The sequence below is a fragment of the Eublepharis macularius genome, chromosome 3 (assembly GCF_028583425.1).
Source record: "Eublepharis macularius isolate TG4126 chromosome 3, MPM_Emac_v1.0, whole genome shotgun sequence".
Taxonomy (NCBI): domain Eukaryota; kingdom Metazoa; phylum Chordata; class Lepidosauria; order Squamata; family Eublepharidae; genus Eublepharis; species Eublepharis macularius.
The window spans coordinates 153,058,567-153,082,794 of record NC_072792.1 but is presented as its reverse complement, the minus strand read 5'-3'; the positions used below and the strand labels follow the sequence as shown (position 1 = coordinate 153,082,794).

General features: G+C 41.0%; 1 protein-coding gene across 1 annotated transcript in view; it reads left to right on the top strand.

Moving 5' to 3' along the window:
* Positions 1 to 24,228, top strand: part of B3GLCT (beta 3-glucosyltransferase) — a 100,193-nt gene that overhangs the window by 14,249 nt on the left and 61,716 nt on the right. Inside the window, exons 3-4 of the mRNA XM_054973064.1 lie at positions 6,439 to 6,478; positions 8,903 to 9,012. Coding sequence (XP_054829039.1) covers positions 6,439 to 6,478; positions 8,903 to 9,012 — 150 coding nt within the window. The remainder of the gene's footprint in view (positions 1 to 6,438; positions 6,479 to 8,902; positions 9,013 to 24,228) is intronic.

Here is a 24,228-nt window from a genome sequence, read left to right as displayed (position 1 = left end):
TTTGGGAGCTTCTCCCCCCCCCTGTTGTTGGCACATTCGGGCCCTGGGTGTTCATCGGGACAGCTGGGTAGCTGTCCCAGCTGCCTCCTGTCCCCTCCTCCTCGTAAGTCCTGGGGCTGAGCCCAAATATATTCAAGCCCTAGCTATTTGGGATCTTAAAAGTAGTAAACTGCACTTTGTACATAATGCCTTTCAACAGAATTGAGTATGTGGGAAGCAAAAGCTATTGGTTTTTCGTTCTATGAGGAAAAATACTGAAGAGAACTGTGTGTGTTCCATTTGGAGAAGCATCATAGGCCAGTTGTAAAAGAAGAGAGCAGTCAAAATGTGAGAGAACTACAGCTGAAGTCCAAAGGGTTTTTTAAAAAAACTTTCTGAGATAGTAGTCCCTTTCAATGTTGTTCTGGTTAGAGCAGCTCATGTAAGCATGCCAAAATAGTAGAAAACTCTGGTAGGAATTTACCATGATAGATAAAGCAGTTGTAAGGAGTACAGCTGTGATACTTTCTTTGATGTAGGAGCTTGAAAGACCGCAATATTTTTGTCAGATAAGTTCATTAGACCAGTAGCGTCAACAATGTAGCCCAGATATTAAATTGAGGACTGAAAGAATTTATGCTTGCCTTGGCATGCCTTCAGTCACCAGTTTTCTAAACAATTCTCTGACTGTATCTAGATTCTGAAGATGGTTCTTTTTGTCTTTTCTTGTAACAAAGCTGTCATTAAATAGCACTGGACACCACTGAGTTCAATCAAGACTTCATCCATGGCTTTTTGAAACAGGACAGGTGCAGAAGTAATGCCAAAAGGATATCTGTTATAACAAATACCTGTGTGTATTGATAGTGAGGTATTTGAGAGATGAAAGCTCGGCCTCTATTTGGAGGCGTAAATAACTGGATTTATAGTCTCTTTGAAACCTATACACAAAGTTACCTGTATCATCAATTTTAATAACAGGTGTTGCCTATTCACTTTGAGAAACAGGTGTCAGCACTCCAGTCTGCACAACATGATCCAAATGAGAGCCAATTTGGTGTTGTGGTTAAGAGCGCAGGGCTCTAATCTGGAGAACCGGGTTTGATTCCCCACTCCTCCACTTGAAGCCAGCTGGGTGCCCTTGGGCTAGTCATAGCTCTCCCATGCTCTCTCAGCCACACCCACCTCACAGGGTGTTTGTTGTAGGGGTAATAATAACATACTTTGTAAACCGCTCTGAGTGGGCGTTAAGTTGTCCTGAAGGGCGGTATATAAATTGAACGTTGTTATTATTATTTTTAAATCACCTCTTATAAGGGATCTGAAAGTGTAAAGAACCACTTATGGTTTGCAATACTTAAGTTTGCAGCAGGTTTCACTGAAAGCTTTACCAGTATATTGTTCCTACCCCCAGTTCATGTTTGAGTTTAAAGTGTACATCCAGAATTTGTTTTGGATTTGCTTGTGATGAAAAAATTGCTTGAATGTGGTTCCAGTTCACTTAAAGCCTTTTTAAACTGTCCAGATAAAGGTGAAACAGCTGACTGACCTTCCAGTTCTACTGTTGTATGTAGTATCCCTTTTTGGCACCAACTTATCACCTGTGCTCATCTTCAGGACTATGAAACTCTTTTCCAGTGGAACTTTAGACAGCATCTGAAGGTAGAGAGCCCCAGGGATTATTGACATTACAGCTGTGGTATTTGGCACAATTGTAGTAGGAACATCTCCAGAGGCAGGATGTGACGCTAATGCTTTTTGTTATTCTACCTTCAAATAGCACATGCAAGATAGTGAAAATGAGCCTATTATTTGAATTATCTTCCTATAAATTTTGTATTACAAACCTTTCTAGTGTGTACTTGTCACAACCAACTTCACAGGATCTGTTGTAATTTGGTTGGCAGAGCAACAGGCCTCTGTAATGTATCCGTTCTTCTGGCATTGTCTACAAATAAGTTGGTTTATCCAACATTCACTCTCGGCATGTATACTCTAAGCACAATATGTATGAGTCTGTCTTTCATAAGTCTTGGCTTGTTGCTGACTGAGACGATTAATTTCCCAGTTCATGTTCTATCCAGACTGTCATTCTCAGAAGCTTCCATAGCACTTTGAATAATAGAGTTGAGACAGACAGTAACTTTTTACATATCTGATATATAAACTAGCAACAAATTTGTCTCTCAAGGCATAATTTAACATTTGTCCAAATTGGCAGTGCTCTGACATCTTCCTGAGTGCAGCTACAATCTGGGCAGTTGATTCTCTACTTGTCTGATTTTGCTGATGGAATCTGTAGCATTTTGCAGTCATTGATGAGACAGGAGATAAATGAGATACCATTCTGTAATGTCTGCCTAAGTGGTATCACCAACTAGTGGTGGAGACAAGTTGTGCAGCATCCTATGTACCTTAGATTCTGTCACAGCCAGCAAGATGAGGATTCTTTGTGTATCCGAAATGGAGTTGTAGACTACAAATTGCTCAAACTATTCAATATAATGTACTCATATTTCATTTCCCGTCACTGAATACCCGAGTACCATCCAGAAAACTTACTATTGTTTGTTTAAAGTTTAGCGTATTTCTTTTGATTCTTGGATTTCCCTACCTTTTTAAGTACTTCTTGCAAGTACAGAGAGTTGTTTTTCTAGATTTCCACAAGAATAGTTATTCTCTTCAGCCAGACTAGTTTTGCTATTGCAGCCAGAAACTGCTCCACTTTCTAGTTCCCAGTTTTACTTTCCTACTTCCCTTTCCCTTCCCTAAGGCTCTGATGCTTGTCCTTCATAAAGCCCAGTACACAAAACTGTAGTGGGTCAGAGGATCCTCATTGCCGGATGTTATATATGTGACCCCAGTGATGCAGAAATGATTGCCCTCTCAGCAACCAAGCATTTAGGGTGATTTTATCTCTTTTATTGAACTGAGACTCAAGGAAATTGGAAATAAAAATGAAGAAAGTGTAAGATTTAAAGGAACAGCACATCACAAACAGTACCATCAGAATCAAGTCATACTATGGGGACTGCAAACATCTCTCTCTAGCACTTACACTTTTCAAAAAGGGCCTTGGTCTTTCCTTAACATGCTCCCATGTTTATTTAATGGAAATATGTTTTGCACATCTGCATGAAGAATTGAAGGGGGGGGCATACCAAGGCAAAACGAAGAAAAAAAGGCAAACGGTGCAAGGGAAGAGTCTTTAATGTTTATATAACCCCTATGGGTTTTGCAACAGCTTCATCAGGGGGATCTGTCAAGAATACAAAATATAAAGTCATAGTGAATATTAAGTATTCATTATGAATTGCACTCTGTACTTGCTCTGTGAAATTGTCCTGTATTTTAATTACATGTTTTAGTAATATGTTTTATTAATATTTAAGATGTTATAGTTATTATGACTTTATTATATTCTTGATAGATTCCCTCCCCCCCCCCACCATGAAGCTGTTGTGAAACTTGCAGGGTTTATATAGACATTAAAGACTCTTCCCTTGCACCATTTACCTTTTTTTCTTCACATCTGCATGAAGAAATTTGGAAAATCAAGAGTCTGCTAGGAGTCTCTGATTCAGGAGTGGGAAGGAAGGACACTTATAGAAAACAAGTTGTTATGAGCCAACAGGGGACTCAGCTACCTGGATTTGACTAGCAGGTGATGTTTCTGAAGAAGTGAGCTGTGGCTCATGAAAGCTCATACCCCACCATAAATTATGTTAGTCTTGCTCTTTTCTACTGCTACAGATGGATTAATGTGGCTACCCATCTAGGTCATGTCTTGAGTATTATGCTGCATGTAGAATTTACGCTAAGAGAAAGGCTGGGCTAGTTGCTCCATTAGGACTCCTCAAATGCTTGGAATTTAGATAGAATCTTAATTTGTACTTGTGGCATATCCAGTAACTTTGTCACTGCAGCCTCCCGGCAATCCCAGTGTGTCTACTTTTTCAGGTTAAGGGGCTGAATAACAGCAGAGATATTTTTAAAAATTGGTTTCCTGGGTGATAGTGCCATGAACTCTGCTCTTAAATACAGTGTTTAAATTCTGATACAAATTGCTCAAACTGTGTTATGAAAATAACATGGAATTACTAGGTTTTATTTTAGCATCTGCAGCAACCTTTTCATACTTGTTTAGACTGCCATGTAATTTGGATTTCAGGCTTTTCCCCCTAAGATGAATATCCTCATAAATATTTGTGTGTAGATCACATTTTTTATTATATATTTAAAACATTTATTAGCCGCCTTTTCTCCAAAGGGGCTTAAGGTGGCTTATAGTGTAAAATATAAACATCATATATTAAAAAAAAATTAAACCCAGAGTTAAAACACCATTAAAATACATTAAAAAGCTGCCCTGAATGAAACTATCTTCAGCTGCCTCCTGTGGTTAGAGTGAGAGGGCCAGGCACACCTCTCTGGGAAGATTGTTCTACAGTTGTGGGACTGCCATTGAGAAGGCCCCTCTCGTGTACCCCACAATGAAGGTTCTTGGTTGATGGGACAGTCAGAAGGGCCTCTCCTGTGATCTTCTCCTAGGCAGGAATATATGGTAGAGAAGATGGTCCTTCAGATACCCTGTCCCAAGCCATGTAGGCTTTAAAAAATAGAACAAGCACCTTGAACTGGAGCTGGTTCAGATCAGTAGCCAGTGTAGTTGCAGTAATATCAGGGTCACATGTTTCCAATAGCTGGCTGCAGCCAGCATTCTAGGTGCAGTATTCTGCACTAGCTGCAGCTTCCGAACACTTCAAGGGTAGCCCCAACTAAAGAAAGTTGGAAAGATAAAATGATAGAATATGTGGCAATGGCAAAATTAACAAATTATATAAATAGAAGACTCATTAAAGAATTTGAAAAAAATGGGAAATTTACTTCATCTATTATAAAGATGAGAAATAAAAGATAATTATAATACCATTTGATTTATATACCACCCTTCATGACGACTTAATGCCCACTCAGAGTGGTTTACAAAGTATGTTGTTATTATCCTCATAATAAACACCCTGTGAGGTGGGTGGGGCTGAGAGTACTCCTAGAAGCTGTGACTGACCCAAGGTTACCCAGCTGGCTTCAAGTGGAGGAGTGGGGAATAAAACCCGGCTCTCCAGATTAGAGTCCTGCACTCTTAACTGCTATACCAAACAATGTAAATTTGGACATGAGCCTTGACTAACAGAGGTTATAGAAATGTTATTTATTCTAAGTTTCAATTTTTCTGAAATAGAAACATATATTAATTAATTTAACTGATAATTAGTATAATTTGGTATATTATAATACAGTTAATATTAAAAATGGTTAGATTATAATGTCTTATATAATTAATTTGGAGGTAAGAAAAGTATAATAATGAATATTGTTAAATACTTTAAAATACAATATTATATCTTTAATATTTGATTTAATTGCAAGATACAGTAAAAGAGAGAGAGAGGAAACGTTTTTGAAAATGGTTGTAATAAACCCGCACATGATATTTAAATGATACATGGATATTATACTCTAGACAATCTTGCTAATGGGTACTTTAATTTTCCTTTAGTGTGATTTGTATTCCTGTTCCTTTTTTGTTTTGTATCCATTTTATTGTTTAGAAAATAAAAAAGATATACTAAAAAAAAATGGTAGCCCCAAGCAGAGAGTGCATTTCAATAAATGTCCAATCAAGATGTAGCTGAGACTTGGATGACTGTGGCCAGATCTGACTGAACCAGGCATGGGTGCAGCTGACACTTTAACTGAAGCTGGGCAAACGTATGCCAAGTCACTGCAGCCACCTGGCTTTCTGAAGTTACTGTTTCAAGCAGTACTCTTAAGCTGTCATCCGGACTTTTCAGGTGGAAGTTAACCCCATCCAAGACAGGAGAGATCAGTGTCACTTCAGTGAGATGTTCTTTTCATATTTAATTATTTATTTATTTATTTTGTGTGGGCTTTGAGTATTTATTCCCAACTGATTACAACATACATTGTAATTTTGTTTTCATTCATTAAGCATTTTAAGTAGAGGGAATTAGTTGAATCAAATGAACTTCAGTTTAGGTATACGGGAAGATTGTGCGGTATCGCAGCTGAAAATGTGAGCAGGAAAGTACCTGATTCAAGTCCCGTTTTAGACATGAACTTCCTTAGTAGACTTGGGTATCATACTGTTCTCTCAGTTTCAGTCCCTGTCTGGAGTGTGGATATCAATCCTGGTCTTTGTGAGGATTGCTGAGATGTGAGGCACTTTAAATGCTTGAAATGTTCTGTCTGATGATAATGTCACACAGCTAAATACTTCTTTTGTCTTTGAAAGCAGAAAAATTGTTTTTATAACAGTGGTGGCTGCATAGTGTCTTCAATTGTTCTAAAATCTGTAGCATTTAATTCAGTGCTTTAGTTATGCATGTACAGTTACATTGTTTGCATTGTCATATGCTCTTTGGTTTCTTAATGCAGACATCTGAAAAAAATGGAAACTCACGTGAAGTAAGCAAGGGTAAGTAAGCCTTTCTGGCAAGTCAGTCTGTCATATTTCTCATAGATGGGCTGTGCAGTCCTAAACAGAGAAACCCTCTTAGGATTGCACTGCAAATCATATATAACTGATACATTGCTGTCATATTATCCTGAGGTTTAACAGCTACCGGTGCTGCAGGATCTCACCACAAGATCATGCACTCTTGCCCCCCTTCTCATCTGCAAGCTTCCTCTGTTCCACTCTGCTTCTGTTATGTTCAGCTGTCATCAGTCCTGGTTAAAGGCCTGGTAGAGGCTTCCCTTAATTTCCATTTGGCAAGACCCCTTGACATCCACATCAGGCTTTTGTGGGATTAACATTGTTACAAATACGTTTGCAAATGTGTCTGTGTAAAATGTTAATATGGAGTACACAGTTGACAGAATACTTAATAAACATGATGATAGTAAACTCTAAAATGAATGTTTCTAGACATTCCACCCCTCAAATTAAATGTGTAGTGATCAGTCTTTTGGCTCCTCCTTTCATCACAAGATTGTCAGTGGATTTTAGCATGTGCTGGCTTGTTCATTATAGTGAATACGGCCATGAATAAAAAATATTTCAAGTATGGCATTTTCTAAGTCTGTTGTAAACTCTTCCAAAAGACAGTTCTAGAGCAGCTAAGTGATTGTACATGTTATGTGTGATTTTACAGGAAACATACTTAACAGGGTTTACCCATGATTGGAAATTAAAGAATATTGTCTTTGCTACTTTAAGCCCAAAATAAGTGAGATTCAGAAGTCTCCTAGCAAATACCTCTACAATGTATTTATAGCATACAGAACAACAGTACTTTGGTTCAAGTTTGCTGGTATGAATTCTTTGTATCTGAATTGGTTTGCTTCTGTTCATCTTAAACAAAAAAAGTCTGTAATCTTATGTGCAGTAGCAATCTTAACATTGTAAACTAGCAGTCAGAAACACACAGTGCAGTCCTAAGCAGAGTAACTGCAGACTAAGCCTATTGAAACCAGTGGGCTTAGACTGGAGTAATTTTATTTACTGATATTCTTGTTAATTGGTGAAACTGGAAGTGTTTCTTTTAGTTTGGAAGAACTGATGCATCAAAGAATTCTGCTGCATTCATGCAGTGCCATTTCCTATTCTGTGTCTATCTGGTAGAGGAAAGAACAACTATTTTTATCAGTACTGATAAATTCATAATGGTTATTTAACTGACAAGCAGTTACGAGGATAAATATACAGATCATCGAAAGTTCATTGTATCTTTCACAAAATTGCATTAACAATCTAATCCTCAGAACATATTCTTCGAGGAAGGCCCTATTGAATAGACCTATGCAGGGCTTTTTTTCAGCTGGAACGCAGTGGAATGGTCACATGAAAATGGTCACATGGCTGGTGGCCCTGCCCCCTGATCTCCAGACAGAGGGGAGTTGAGATTGCCCTCCGCGCCAGCCATGTGACCATTTTCTCTGAGGGCAACCCACTGAGTTCCACTACCTCTTTTCCCAGGAAAAAAAGCCCTGGAACTATGTACAATTCTGAGTAGACCTGTTTAGGATTGCTCTCTGTTTTTCCCATTGTTCCTGTGGGCCAGGTATACTTTTTGTTCAATTTCACAGAAGGAGCAAACATATGTTTAAGGGGGAAAAACTTCACATCAAAAGCAGAGCAAAATAAAGTTCCCTATTTATATAGGGTTAAGCAATACAGGTTATATAGGGTTAAGCAATACAGATACAAAGTAAACCCTTTATAAAACGGCAGCTGCAGCTTCATTGACTTTAAGACCTTTGTGCTGAAAGGCATGAGCTTTCAACCAGCTGATATCATTAATAATATATATATAGCACTACACCAGTTTTCAGCAAGATGGTGTGTTTTACTCAAGATAATTACGAACTTTGGGGTATCTGAGCACCTACATACTGATACCAGCAAGCTGTAAATCAGTGAGGAGAAGGGGTGATTGTAAAACATAATAGATTACATTATGTATGCTTTGTAGAATATTAAAATTGTCAAAAATTGTAAGAACATTGTATGAACTATTTTTGCATCTGTGGGACAGATTTGTTTGTACTAGGGCTTAATAAGCAATCCATAGAACTCTCTATGCTTCAGGTCAAAGGGTAACTGCTGTAGTCCCAATATAAAGTTTTTGAAATAATTTTGTTTGTGCCAGCTCTTTAAGTTTTATTGGGTTGTATCTTTCAGATTTGATTTTATATTTATGGCTAGTTAATGAACATACATAGTCAAATTCAAAGATAAATGAGAAATTTTATCCTTTGATCTAAAGTGTTTATTTCTGTGTTGTTCTCCCAAGGGTTTGCTACTGTCCAGAGTACTTTCTTTGTTACAGCTGTCTGAATAATTAAAATTTTGTTTACTTGGTTTTTATTCTCTTCTTATTATTTTTTTGATTCACAGAACTAAAAGAAATCGTGTTCGTCATCCAGAGCCAAAGAAATTCTTTTCATTCAAAGAGAGCGAATGACCTAAAGCAAAATATTTTAAAACAGGCTGCAGTTCTTGGGAAGGTACGAGTAGATATAGTGGTAAATCCGATGATTGTGTTTATAGAAAACTTCACATTTGGGAAATACAATGTATGCATTGTGAATTTCCTCCATTATATTATTCTTCTGTAGATAATATGTACCCATTTCACCTGTTAGCCTCCCCTTCAGAGGATTGGAAAGAAGAAAATGTAATACATTTTAACCAAGTTATCTGGAGGAGATCCAGGAAATTACAAGCAGTAAAGACTTCATTCCTCCATCCATCAGACAGTTTTCCATATATCTAGAAGGGGAAGGATATACACTTAGGTAATAAAAAGTCTGTAATAGGAAACAAGGCTCTCTAGAGACTGTTTCAGAGAGACAGCTGTTAGTCTATTGTAGCAGAATAAAACCGAAGTCTAATGGCACTTTAAAGACTAACAGCATTTATTACAGCATGAGCTTTGTGATTCAGAGCTCACTTCTTCACATGCTATGATGAGAAATTAATTTTCCTCATTTTTATAAGTAAAATTACAAAAAGCTTGGTGTGTATCCTGTCCTAAATCTTTCAAGTGTAATTCTCTGTGTAAGAGGCTAGAACAGATTAGTTTGTTACATATAATGGACGGGAGAGGTTAGAGGTTTCAACCTCTCAAATGTGAACTATCAAGTTATGGCATTTCTGCTTAAAAAAAGTTGTTGATGTAAGTGTCTTTACCACTGCTCCTTGGAATGCGCCCCTCTATTGCCAAATGTTTTAATGTTTATTTAATTAATTTATTTATGTCATTTATAGTCCGCCTTTCTCACTGAGACTCAGGGCGGATTACATAGTGTGAGATTAGTACAGCCAGTATAGAGGACATTTCAATAAACAATGCCATAGAGTATATAAATGCAAATTTACAAAGATGTAACATCAGCAAAAACCCAATACAGAATTGAAGAAATGCTGAAACAGAGCATAAGCAATTCTAAGACTGACATTAAACAACATAGAACTCCCTAGCAGGATCATACTTAAAGCAATAGATAGTACATAGTACCACATAGTGGTGAAGTCTATGGTCCCTATTTCTTTAGCAAAGCATCTTTTCATGGTGTCATGAACAACTTGCGTATTCAAGTTTGGCCAGCCTGAACTCATGGTGATCATTAATGTATGTATCTAACCTGGGCTGTGTGTGATTTCAATAAAGCTTTGTTTAAAAGTAACCTTACCTGGGAATCTCTGTTTGCTGTTGGATTCAAACCCACAAGGTCTGACTCTAGAGTCTCTCACCCCTGGGTTTGGTCAGCCCAGGGACGCAAGATCTAGGACCGTATACTTAACACAGGTGGGAAAGAGGCATAAAGTTCCAGGGAGGATATTATCTTGAGGTAGGTGGAGCCTACAGTTTGGCACAGTTTGGTTGAATGCTTCATAGTTGAAGTTTCTCATTGAACCACATGGGATTTGTGGGATGATCCCTGTTCTGTATGCTGATAATCTTAAGAAGATTTGGGTAGAATTTCTGCTTTGTTCTAATGACATTTCCCTGTGCATGGTTTTAAGTGAGAGAAAAGAATGGTAAAATATTTATAATAAAATAAAGGAGTTTTAGAGATGTTTTGTTCTATTCCTGAATGCCAGTGTTAGATGGGTGCACCATTCCATATACTACAAGTTAGATGTTTTTAATAGGCATATTTAGGATGAGTACTAAGTTCTTTTAGTTGGAATTGAAATCTTATGTTTTATTGGTTTGTAAAAAAAGAATATGTAAGTGATTGGTAAAATTTGTAGTCCTGCAGCTGATAAGGAAGGTCCCTTTTAGATTCTTGTGGAGGAGAAGCAGGAATTGGAAATTGAGAAGTGATAGTTGGGAATTTAAGACTGAAGAGAAAAAGCAGTGAGGTTAGAAAGAAAACAAGTTTTATGTTAAAAGTTAGTACAAACCAGAAAAGGTCACAGTTAACCATTTAGAATAGGACATCAATACACTAACTCGGTATTTCAGGCCCTGTTTCTATCACAAGGTTTTTACTTGTTGGATCTAGAAAATAACATCAGATGAGAAATCCTGTGTGTAAATGATGCATGAAATAAATATGCACTACGAAGACTTTTGACTTCACAGACAGAAGCTCTTCTTGATACTTACACTTACACAATAAGTAACATTCGTGACAGTGACACCCATGCTTAAATGTGCCCTGGTCTAGAAATTTGGGTGGGAGGGAATATTAATTTGGAGATCAATAGAGAAAACATCTAGTCTAGAGAAGGGGATTTGAGGCAGGTCACAGATGAGCAATTTCAGCTTTTAGCACAAGATCTGCTCTTTAAGTAGAGCCATGCATTTACTGTTTCACCTAAATTAATTATTTATAATTTGCTAGGTTACCACTAGATGTCAGTGTTATGTGCCTTGTTAAAATGTAATTGTTTTTTGCTGCACAACTTTTGTACAGATTTTATGCAAATGATTCTAAAATTCAATTTTCCCTGAATGAGGATGTGTTAAATGTGACCTCAGAGCTTGCTCCCTATCTGCTGCGTTCTGTGATTAACATTGCATTAACTGCTATTTATCCTCTCTATAGCTTACCCTTCCAGCAATTTGTGATTTAAGTTGAACTGAGAGATTGGCTGACTCAGGGTTATGTAGTAATGTCCATGACTGTATAGAGGTTTGAATACAGACCCCTGTGATCATGTAACAATAGACACGTCTAGTACACCATGTTGGCTGCATGTTACAGGATTAGACAGTATTAATTTGGTAGGTCAGGTTTGTCTTCTGTCCAACTACTTGCTCATATCTTTTCCAGCCTTTGCAGCTTCTCTGGGAGCAAAACTTTGGCATGTGAGTTTTGGTCTGCAGGCCTTGTATTGTGTGTCTGTGCTATACCAGGTTTTTTTCTCTGTTAACAAGCTTAGAATAAGATTTGTCCTCTGACCAACTGGTCAGTTACCATTAAGTGATAGTCTATTGTTGGAGATACCATGAAGAGAATCAGTGTTGTGCAGTGGTTAGTGTGTCAGCATGGGATCTGGTAGACCTGTTTTGAAATTCTCCTTGTACCATGAAACTCAGTGGAAGAATTTTGGTCTCTGCCTCACCTCTCTTAGAGAGTAAAGTGGAGTTGAGGAAAACTATGTATGCTGCCCAGAACTACTTGGAGGAAGGGCAAGCTGAAAATGTTACTGTGTAGATGCCAGCTTACCTTTTAAAATTTATGATGCAATCTGTTAACAAGGTTAGCAGGGGGTGGCTACTTGCCCCTTGGCCTTGCAGCAGTCCAAACATACCTAGCAGCATAACAGAACTTGGCTATCCCCCAGCTAAAAATTCAGGCATCTCTAAACAGGAACACAGGCTGTCATCAGTGACGAAGGTCACTTGTAATACCATTTAAAAGTTAATCACACTGTTTTTCAGTAATAATTGTATTTGTAAGTAGCAAATATTAAACCTGTTAATGATTAAATTATATTTCCTGTTCCAATAAAGCTAATACTTTAAAATTCTTGACCAGTATTTGATTACTCAATCTTTTTTGGCCTGTCAGATGTGCAATACACGTTTAAAAATGATTTCTACTAGTACTTAGAAAACATAAGTTGTAAAGTATTTTGTTTATATAGTCCTGCTGCATATAAGCAAGAGCATCTGGTACTGCAGTAGACTCAACCTACCAATTATATGAGAGAGAAATGTAGAAAAATGTGAAGGTGACGTTCCCAGGATGTGATTTCTACTTTGTGTTTTTCTAGAGTGTGCGTTTTTCCTTTTATGGCTTGATGGTAGTAATGCAGATCTATAGAATTCCCGATGATGGTAGTGACAATTATGTTAACATGGGGATGAAAAGAAACCATAGAGGGATGTATAGGAAAATGGTGACAGAATAGCATGCACCACTGCTTCAACAATAAAACGCTGTTCATTTCCAGCACACACCGCAGAAATTCTTTCCTTAAAACTCCATATTGCATATTGCGTCTTCCACACTTTCCTTTTTTGTATGACAGTTTAGCATTCCTAGGAAAATATTTTTGAGAATAGCTTTGAATCCTGGCAGCAGTCCCTTCAAAACGTCTTTCTCTTCCTCTTGTCAGCATTTGATGAGTATTATGGAAGCTGAGGTACTTTGACCTCACTGAAGGATAACTGTAAATTGGTTTTTTAAAGGCTGGACACTTGGCTTATGATAAAGGTAGCAAGTTCCCTACTTATTTTTTAACCTTTTGATTATCATAATTATCCGTTATTTAAAATGGGTGCTTTTCTTTTTGTCTGGAATGCACGTAAATTTGAATATAACAGAGTCAAGTTCAAAATACCATAATCAGTCGTGCTTTGGGACTGTTAGTCATGGAACCAGAAGGAGGAGAGAGAACTCTTGATTTAATCCTAGGCATTACCTGTGATCTTGATCTTATCTTTGGTAAGAACTGCTCAGTCTCTAACCCTCTGTGCTGTGGAGTTCCTCTGCCATTTTACAGCTTTATTTCCTTTTAGACAGCACTTATTCCAACATTTCCATGTTCTGCCTTCTAATCCTTTGATGACCTGGGAAGCTTCCGTTGGAAATGTTGTTCTCTTTTTGTCTTCTGTCATTTCTGCCCTCTTTATTTTCTGTGTTCAGCTAATTTCTCTCCTCCACTTATTTTCTCTGCTTTTCTAAGAAGTATTTGTCCCTTTAATGTGGCTCATAACTTCCACTCAGTACTTGGATTAATGCTTGGGCAAGCATAATATCTCTGGAAACAAAAAGAATTGTCAAATTTGGTCCACTATAAAACTGCATAGGATGGCTCTCTAGAACTACTATTCCACTCTGATACTGCAAATCTAGGAATCCTTAGTGCCTGTTCTCCATATTTACGCCTTGTTAAGACTTTCATTCTTGAACTTCCCCACTCCTCCACTTGAAGCCTGCTGGGTGACCTTGGGCTAGTCACAGTTCCCTGGAGCGCTCTCAGCCCCACCCACCTCACAGGGATAATAATGACATACTTTGTAAACCGCTCTGAGTGGGCATTAAGTTGTCCTGAAGGGCAGTATATAAATCGAATGTTGTTGTTGTTGTTATTAACTTGCTTTCTGGCCAACACTTCAAAATCAGTCAACTCTCTATCCATTCTGTTTCAGCTCTTGCTCCTTCAACACTTCCCTTAACTCTTTACTCCTTCCTCCTACTCTATCTCACTTGATACATTTTTACTTTATTGTCCTGGTCTAATCCTTCAGTTTGTTCCTTTGATGCTATCCCCTTCTCTCCAGGTTGTCATCTTCCCTGCTATTCTTCCCTAATTCCACCATGAAATTGACTTTGTCCTCCATCCCTAATACATTCAGACATGCAGCATTTTCATTCTTTTCTCCATACTTCATACAAAATGTTCCTGATTGCATGGAGAGTTCTCTGCATCCATAAAGCTTTATGCACCCAGACTATTCAGGTTTTCAGATCAACATGTGGTGGTTAGGAGCGGGGACATCACATGTGATCCCACTTACCCTCCTACTAACACATTGAAATTAAATGTTGAGCTCCCAATGGATCAAAAGCTAGAAAACGCATAATAAAGTGGTGTGTGCCAAATACATGAATGTTAATAACATTTGCAGTCTCTTGAGAAGACAGGAAGATCACAAACTCTCTGGCTTCATGTTAAAAACTGATGATTTTTCAGAATGGTCATTCCAAGAATTTTCTCTCATTTTCTTTTCATGCATTTTTTCTTTACCATTATTTTAGATAAAGGCAGAATACTAAGGCTTTAGAGAGGCAGATGTTTGCATCCTTGGGCTATGGAAGCCTGTAAGTATTACATGTTGATTCATAACCAAATGTAACAGATTGCTGTACTTTACTTTCTAACAGGAATTCACTAACGCTTCTGAAATCTCGATTGGGAATGATAGTGTTGAGTTAACAGGCAATTGATATTACAAGTGTGAATAGTTAATGAGACTATAGTAACTTTTTATTAGCCAGATATAATTAGGTCAGTATAGTATTATGTTGGCATTAGCTGTCGGAAACCCGGGTTCAGATCTTGCTCAGCCTCGTAGTGGCTGTGGGTAGATCACTATCATAGCCTATCTGACAGGGTTGTTGTGAAATTGAAATGCTACTCTAAGCATCATGTGGAAAAGGGAGTCTTAAATATTTAGCAATGATTAGAGGGGGAAAAGCTAATGACAAACTTTAAAAATTACTGAGAACAATGTCCAATTACAGTGCCATATAACAACAAGTATTTCAGGTTAATATTTCCTTAATGAGCTTTTCAGTTTTGGTTTATTATCCAAAAGCATAATTATGGGTTATTTGATATAGTTTCCATCTGTCTTGCTAGTGGCTTGTTAATTTTTTCTACGATTCATTTTTTACTGCAGTTTGATCACATTTATTTAGATGCGAAACGGTATTCTTAAGACATATAGTTTCCTGCTAGTATTTGGGAATGTTAATTGGCATAAACAAGGTAGTTTAGTAGAAGTGAAAAATGAGGCATAATTATACTTCTAAAAACATATCTTTACTGAGAGAGAACATCTTTTATTTAAATGATAAATAATCTATATAGGGCAGACAAATCACTGAAATAAATTGGAACGCTGCAAGTCACTAGTCCTCTGCATATTTTACACTTGTGCAGGGTTCTTGAAGGATCATGCCCAACAGGGTGCAGTTCACAGATATGATATTCTGCATAAATTCCTTGGAAACAAGTGTGAACTTTCTGTTCAACAAGTCATGTGAAGATTTTCCCATTACATTTTTTGCTAGTCTGTTTCATCTATTGCCGTTTGTGCGTTTTAAGAAGTAAATTAACCTATACTACTGAGTATGATTCCTAACATGTGATAGCAATGAACATGCAACTAGTATGTGGTTGGGAAAGTTCTCTCTGCAGAAAAAATTCCGGCACAGACTTAAGATTATTATCTTGGCCTGTATTAATGAAATTAAATCACATGAACAAATGAACTTGCCTTGTACTGGGTCAGACCTTTAGTCTGTCAAGGACAGTATTGCCTCTTGACAGGCAATAACTCTCCAAGGACCCAGGCAAAGACCTTTTACATCACCCGCTGTTTCATCCTTTTATCTGGATGTTCTGAGGTCTGAACCAAGGACCTTCTGCGTCCAGAGCAGATGATAATGAGTCATTCCCCTTCCCCAGTCTAGCTTTTCAGTCCATCTATGTATCAGAATGGCTTTGGTCACCCTAATGAATGATCTTTACCTAGGGGAAAATGAAAGAGGGCAATCCTTTTGATTCTCCTGCATCTCTTACTAGCTTTAAATACCACCAAGCCATGGTATCCTGATTGATTGCCTAACAGATTTAGGAGTTGGATGCACTATTCTATATTGGTTCTGCTCCTAAATGGGTGGATTCCAGTATAGTCCTAAGGGTTTTGCATGGAGATTGTTAGATATATTGAATACTTTTAAAGATACAAGCAGATAAATATCTGTTAAAAAACAGCTGTATTTTGTCATCTTCTATGTCACCAGTAACATTGTTAGGAGTAGGATATACTGATACCTGTGCCAACATGCTGTCATAACCAATGGTGACACTCTGCTGTTGTACATTTATACCAGATGTCTTGTGAATAGATGAGTATAGGTTAGTGCTAATGTACAGCCCTCAGTTGTAGATGCTATGTAGTGGCATTGTACACGGGTACAGCTGTGATTTTGTTACGTTAGATATCCTGTCTTTATTGCATCTCAAGAGATACTTTGGCTATAAAGGATCCGAGTATATTGATAGAATCCTATGTTCCTAATGTGGTAGTCATTCTATATATTAGAATAACAAGGGTAGATCCACCATAGTACCATGCTTGCGTCACCATAGTAGCTGTATTGGTCAGGACTGGTCTGTGTGCTGTGGAAGCTATTTGTATAGCTGCTTTCATTGGACTCTGAGTGAAGTAACTCTGCAGAGGGATTGCACTATAATTCTCTTACATGTAACCTGCAGTTTCTATATCACGCATATTCATTACAGGGACTTGATAATAATCAGATGTATTTGTGTATCTGCTCTTTTCATATCACCCATTGTTCTATTAGCCTTTCAAGAAACAGGCTGGTGATGCTTTCATAAGAAAATTCATTTCAAAAGGTATATGAAACAAAAGGGCATCAGGAAGAATCTGAGGCATTTGTTTGAAATATGATTTTTTAAAAAATGACTTCTAAAATTAACATCACATACTTTGAACATTTGCACTTTAATTTTTCTGTTTAGAAAAACATATAAATAATCAAGATAGTAAAGTTACCTAAAAATTCCATGTGAATTAGATGTTCCAGCCTTATGAAAACCCATTTGAGAGACCTGAGTATTATTCTCTTAGGGATACTTACTCTATGATCCCTTCGGAATGCTCACTTTATCATTGGATTAAAGCCAAGTAACCAGCAGTATAAAATGATCGCTATACATTCCACTTATTACTTAGTATTTGCTGCAGGCTGTGTAGACAATTTGGCAGTATGCCTGCAATTATGCTCTTCATTTAAATTCAGATTACAATTTGAAGAACTAAATGCATTTCTGCTTCTGCTGTTTTGGAATATAGAGTCCATTGCTAGAACTGTATTTTAATGGAATTCTGCCTCTACCAAAGTGGCATAGAGCTGCTTATTATCCAGAGATGTAAGAATTTCATATATGAAATCCCAACTTCAGTTGCAAAACTTGATATGCAATGTTTAACATCACTATTTCATTTATGAGAACAGATATTGTTCCATTCATGTGTACATTACAAGGGAATTTCTATCCCTTTAGTCTGCTACAGAATAAATAATGCATCATTCATATAATTGTATCTTTTACATTTTATGTAATACTAGCAACAAAGGTAGCAACAAAATACAACGGGCTTTAGAAAGGGCAGGGGGGCTGGCCTAGCCATTGCTACTTCTCTTGTGCCCTGATTGCTGCCGGGGGAGGGCAGGGCAGCCAGGCCGGGCATGGACGCCTCCCCTGCCCCCTGAACCCAGCCGGTGGAGGGCAGGGTGGCCAGGCCGGGCATTGCCCCCTCCTTCATGTCCCGATCGCAGTGGGCAGATGGCAGGGTGGCCGGACCAGGCACTGCTCCCTCCCCTGTGCCCCTGTGCACAGTGGGGAAGGGCTGGGAGGTGGAGCTGCCCGTCCTGCTGCCCCCTCGCTTCCACAGCTGTGGAGGTCTGTGCAGACAGGCGGGCCCTTCCAACCACCGGGTGATCGCAGCAGGAAAATGCTGGGAGGCAGGCCACCTGTCCTGCTACCTCCTTGCCCCGAGCTGGCTGCAGAGGGCTGTGTGTCAGAACTGTGGCTAGATAAAATCCTTACTCCAGTCTGCCTTCTGCAATTAGACAAAAGTCCATTGTTTCCAAAAAGCATTTAATGAAGAAAAAGATTATTATAGTCCACTGGCCTGAATGCAATATCCAGGTTGGTACATATGCATTGTTACCAATGCCAGGCAAAGCAAGAGATACATATTAAATATCATAGCTGACCCATCCTCCCCCCACAGTTCTCAAAATATTCCCTTTGAAGCTGCAAAAGCGAAAGCTTCCCCAAGGCTGGTTCTTGGTGGAACGTCGGTAGCCAAAACAATGCTGGTCTGAGAGATAGCTGCCTGGGAACCTCTGCACCTGGGGAAGAAAGCACTGAACACTGAAAGGATTAAATATGGAGTCGGTTAAGCATAAGTATACAAAAGAGCATTCTGATCCTGACATTCTGCCCCCCCTAAGAAACCCCTCCCCGGTTTATGTGGATAGCGAGAGTGGAACGCTTTCACCAGCCTAGGGGCATGGACATGTACAGCACTGACCCATTAATCAAACCCAGAATCAAAGTCCTTCCACCTAATTAGGTAAAACAGCTGGTTTCGTTTAAGTTTAGAGTCCAGTATTTGGTGTACTTCGTAGTGGGTCTGGTCATCGATTAACGTTGGAATAGGGGGGCCTTTGATGTGCCACTGGTTATCTGTTGGAGCCTTTTTTAGGAGGCTGACATGGAAAGTATCATGCACGTAGCGTAGGTTTTTTGGCAAATCTAAAGCAACAGTCACTTTGTTGATTACTTTACGCACTGGGAAAGGTCCTAAAAACTTTAAAGCTAGTTTCCTGCTGGTTTGAGATAATTTTAGGTTTTTTGTAGACAGGTAGACAAGATCGCCAGGTTGTAAATCCCATTCCGCCGCACGGTGGCGGTCTGCGTATTTCTTGTAGTCCTGTTTGGCTTTGTCGGGGTGTTTTTTGATTAGAGTCCATTGTTGAGCTGCTTCCCCCCACCATTTGGTGACGTCCTGAGAAGCTGTAGTTGGAGGGGGGAGCGCTTCAAACGGGAACGGCTTGAAATGGAAGCCATAAACTACTTTGAAAGGAGTTTCTCCGGTAGACGCGTGTACACTGTTATTATAGGAGAACTCTGCTAGCGGGAGCAAATCAATCCAATTGTCTTGTTGGAACTTGATGTAGCCTCTTAGAAATTGTTCTAATATCTGGTTAGTTTTTTCGGATTGTCCGTCTGTTTCTGGGTGATGGCTTGAACTAAGCCCTTGTTCAATTCCCAGTAGTTGCAAAAGCTCCCGCCAGAATTTGGCAACGAATTGCCCGCCGCGATCCGAAATCACCTTGGATGGAAAAGAATGTATTTTCACAATGTTTTTCATAAAAATATCAGCTAGTTTTCTAGCGGAGGGAATGGTGGTGCACGGTATAAAATGTGCTTGCTTGGAAAACAAATCGACTACGACCAAAATACAATTATGTCCCTTAGAGGGAGGTAGATCAGTAATAAAGTCCATAGAAATAATCTCCCATGGTCGACTTGGCGTTTCTAAGGGTTGCAAAAGCCCCGGAGGTTTGCCCTTTCGGGATTTGGCGCTGAGACAGATGGGACAAGAGGCTACGTATTGGGAAATGTCCTTGCGCATGCCTGGCCACCAAAATTGGCGTTGCACCAAGTGGAGCGTTTTTAAGTAACCGTAGTGTCCCGCTGTGGGGGCATCGTGACATCGTTGTAAAACATCCTTTCTCAGACATTTAGGCACATAAAAACGGTCTCCCCAAAGCCATTCCCCCGTGGCGGATTGTTGCAGTTTGTCTTTGGGCGCCTCCCCCCCTCCTTCTCCACCTCGGCTTTCAGCTTTTCTCTCCACCCCTGATCGGGTGACGGGGAGGGCTTAGCGCGGCTGCGCGTAGTCATCACACCCCCTAATTGCGTAGGCGAAAACACCGTGTCGACCGTCTCCTCCCTTTTGCTTTTATGTTGGGGCATGCGTGATAGAGCGTCAGCGAGGAAGTTAGTTTTGCCTGGTAGGAAGTTTAAGGTAAAATTGAACTTCGAGAAAAATTCCGCCCACCGCAATTGCTTGGCGTTTAGTCTGCGAGGGCTGCGCAGGGCCTCTAAATTTTTGTGATCCGTCCAGACTTCAAACGGATGTCGGGCGCCTTCTAGCCAATGTCTCCAATTTGTGAGCGCCGCTTTAACAGCGAAGGCTTCCTTTTCCCAGACATTCCAGTTTCTCTCTGCCTCAGAAAACTTTCTAGAGAGGAAGGCGCAAGGTTTAAGATTTCCGTCCCCTCCTCGCTGCAATAATACACCCCCAATTGCCATATCGCTGGCATCGACCTGTACTATGAAGGGGCGGTTTTCATCGGGGTGTCGTAGGACGGGTTCTGAGACAAATTGCTCTTTTAACTGATTGAATGCTGCCTCGCATTCGGGTGTCCATGAGAGCTTCGCCCCAGGTTTTTTTTCGTGCTCCCCCTTGTCTTTCGTTTTTAACAGTTCAGTTAAGGGGAGTGTGGTCTGGGCGAAATTAGCAATGAATTCTCTATAGAAATTGGCAAACCCTAGAAACGACTGCAATTCTTTTCTGGTGGAGGGGACTTGCCAATTTAATACAGCTTGTATTTTCTCTGGGTCCATTTTCAAGCCCTCTGACGATATACAATAGCCCAGATAAGTGAGTTTTGTTTTGTGGAACTCACATTTTGAAAGTTTAATAGGCAGTTTGTTATTCATGAGTGTAGTTAGCACCTTTTGTACAAGTTCCACATGTTCCTCCTCCGTTTGTGAGTAAATCAACACATCATCAAAATACACCACTACCCCCTGGTATAGAAATTCATGTAGGACTTCATTGATCATGGACATGAAAACCGACGGGGCGCCAGTCAAGCCGAAAGGCATTACTAAGTATTCATATTGTCCGAGTGGGGTATTAAACGCGGTTTTCCATTCATCCCCTTCTCGGATACGAACATGAAAGTAAGCATCTTTCAAATCCAATTTAGTAAAGATCTTACCTTGGACCACGACGTTGAGTAGATCTTTGATGAGTGGAATGGGGTAGGCGTTGCTAGCGGACACAGCGTTTAGTCCCCGAAAATCAGTACACAGTCTCAAGCCCCCATCCTTCTTTTTCACGAACAAAACTGGGGCTGCATGGGGACTATTAGCTGGGCGGATGAACCCCCTTTGCAAATTGAGATCAATGAACTTCCGAAGTTCGTCTCTTTCGTTGGGGCTCATAGGGTATAACCGACCCTTCGGCAGTGAGGCCCCTGGTAAAATCTCCACAGCACAGTCTGTCCTCCTATGCGGAGGGAGCATATTGGCCTCTTCTTCTGTGAAGGCTTTAGTGAATGCTCTATATTGTTTAGGTATTTGATTAATTTCTTCTTGGGTGAGTAGAGCTGAATCAGACATAGTGGGATTTCTTCCCCAGTTTTGATCCCAACGATGATTTTTGCAAGATTCATGGGTGAAAGTAATACTCCCTTCTGCCCAATCAATGTGGGGGTTGTGATCACACAACCATCGGCTTCCCAGTATCAGGGGATATTTAGCTGTGGCACTAATGACAAAGGATCTGACTTCTCAATGTGATCCCATGCCGGTTATGATCGGAGCAGTCTCTGTGGTAACCGGATTCATGTTAGTGCCATCCATTTGTTCAAAAATGACAGGTATATCCAAATCTTTCACTGGGAGTACTAGTCCATTAACTAAGGCAGGTGCAATAATGTCTCTAGAGCATCCCGAATCAATAAGCGCTTGCACATGGATGTGCATCCTCTTGTCAGCATTTACTAACGTTACAGGAATGAACAGTATGGACCCCGGGGGTCGGTTTAACACCGGACCAGACTTACGTGTGATCTGCCGTTTGGGTCCTTTTACGACAGATCCATTTCGTTTCCCGACTCCGGGCTCTCGGGATTTCCTTCCCCGATCAGGGCTGTTTGATCGTTCTCGGTGATCTCCTCCAACTCCAGTCCTCTATCTGGGAAAGTTTTTCTTGGAGCTCCCCTACTCCTCGGGGCAGCTCTCGGTACCGGAGAAGGGCGCGGTAGCGCCGGGCTGGTTAGGGGAGCTGGGCGTCGTAATTGGAGCGGAGGTCTTTGAACAGGCTGATATGGGCATTGCGCTGCGAAATGGCCACCCTGGCCGCACTGTAAGCACAATCCCTGTTGCCATCTAGCATCTCGCGCTCCACGGGTGGCATACCCAGTTCCCCTGCTCCCTCTCAGAGACAAAGGTGTGGAGGAGCGTCTTTGGCTCGGGGGTTGCTGATGTTGTTCCACTAGGCGAACTTCCAGGAGTCGATTTTCAACTTCGCAAGTCAACTGTATCCATCCTAACAGTGTAGGCGGATTGTCTTGCATGAGCGCTCGGTCTAGTAATTTTGGATTCAATCCTTGTTTATACAAGATGATCTTGGTGGACTCCTCGCACCTCGGGCATTTGGCAGCGAGCTGTCGGAATTGTGTGGCATAGTCTCTGGCCGACATGCTGCCTTGTCTAATTGCTTGCAACTCCGTTCTAGCCCGAGTTTCCTCCAAGGGATCTTCATATTGTGCCCGAATGGCATCCACTAACCCTTGGAGAGTTTCTAACTCGGGGGCCCCCACATTATATAGTCCCACGTACCAGTCAGCAGCTTTACCTTGGAGACGCGATCCCAGATGCTCTGTCTGACTGGCTTCACTTCCAAACAGGTGTCCCCAATGATTAAAAAATTGCACCACTTGTACCCGGAAAAATCCCAATTTGGAAGGGTCTCCATCAAAAGTAGCGTCCAGTTTGACCCATCCCATGGGTAAATCCTGTCTGGGGGTTTGATCTGGCATGGGATAAACGTCCATTGGCCCCAGTTGCAGCGGGGGTTGGCGCGGGTGGGAATACGGTTGAGGTTGGGGGGCCGGTTGCCTTGGCGTCGGCTGCGGGTGCAGAGGTTGTAGGGGCGGAGGGGCCACCGGCCCCGTTAGTGGTATCGACCCCGGAGACGGCAGGGGTCCCCTCGGTGTCGGCTGGCGCGGCGTCGGTCGGGTTGGCGCTGGTCGGGTGGGGCGAGGTCCCCTCGGCGAGGTCTGCGTTCCTTGAACCACCCGCGGCGTAATTGGTTGACTTGCTTGGGTTGTCGGTGGGTAAACTATAGGGGAAGTCGGCCCGCGTGGTTGTGTCGGCAAAGTTCCTGGAACCACCGTCGGTGTGGTGGGCTGACTCGCTTGGGTGGTTGGTGGAGGAATTATAGGGGAAGCCGGTCTGCGCGGCGGTTCTTCCTCCTCCTCCTCCATCTCCTCGCTGCTGCTGGTATCAGTGGTTGCAGGCTGGTCTGGGTACCGGTCGTCCGGACACGGTTCACCACCTTCTCCCGTCAAGAGGGATCCCCCTCCAGTGGCCCCAATCTCCTCACCCGTTTCCGACGGTTGCTGCGGCCATATCTGGTCTTGCAAGTTAGCCAGACTCTGGCTAATGCCAGACAGGCCCGTTGGCGGGGCCCTGTCTCTGTCTCCCGCCACTAAAACTGAAAGCAGATGTACAGCGTTGGCTAGACTCTCTTCCATATTCTGTAGTCTGTTCTCCAACCTCTGTACTCTGTCTGTGGACTGCTGCGGATCCTCCGTATCCCCAGTAGTTGGAGGGGTTATCGGGTGGTCCGTGCTCAGCGTCTGCTGCCACGGCAGGGGTGCTTCCACCCCTTGTTCCTCCTGCGACCGTGCAGCGAGTACACCTTTGGTTAATCCAGTGATTGCTGAAATCCCAGAATCAATGGCAATGGTTCTACTCTGGAGCTGTGCCCATTGGTGCTCTCCGACATCTGGTTCCCCCACTCTCGGGGTGACTTCGGCATAGTCCCAGCTCAGAGCACTTCGTTGGGAAGTATCCCCTTCCGTTCGCTCGGCCGTCCAGTTCCAGAACAGCCATGGACGGCC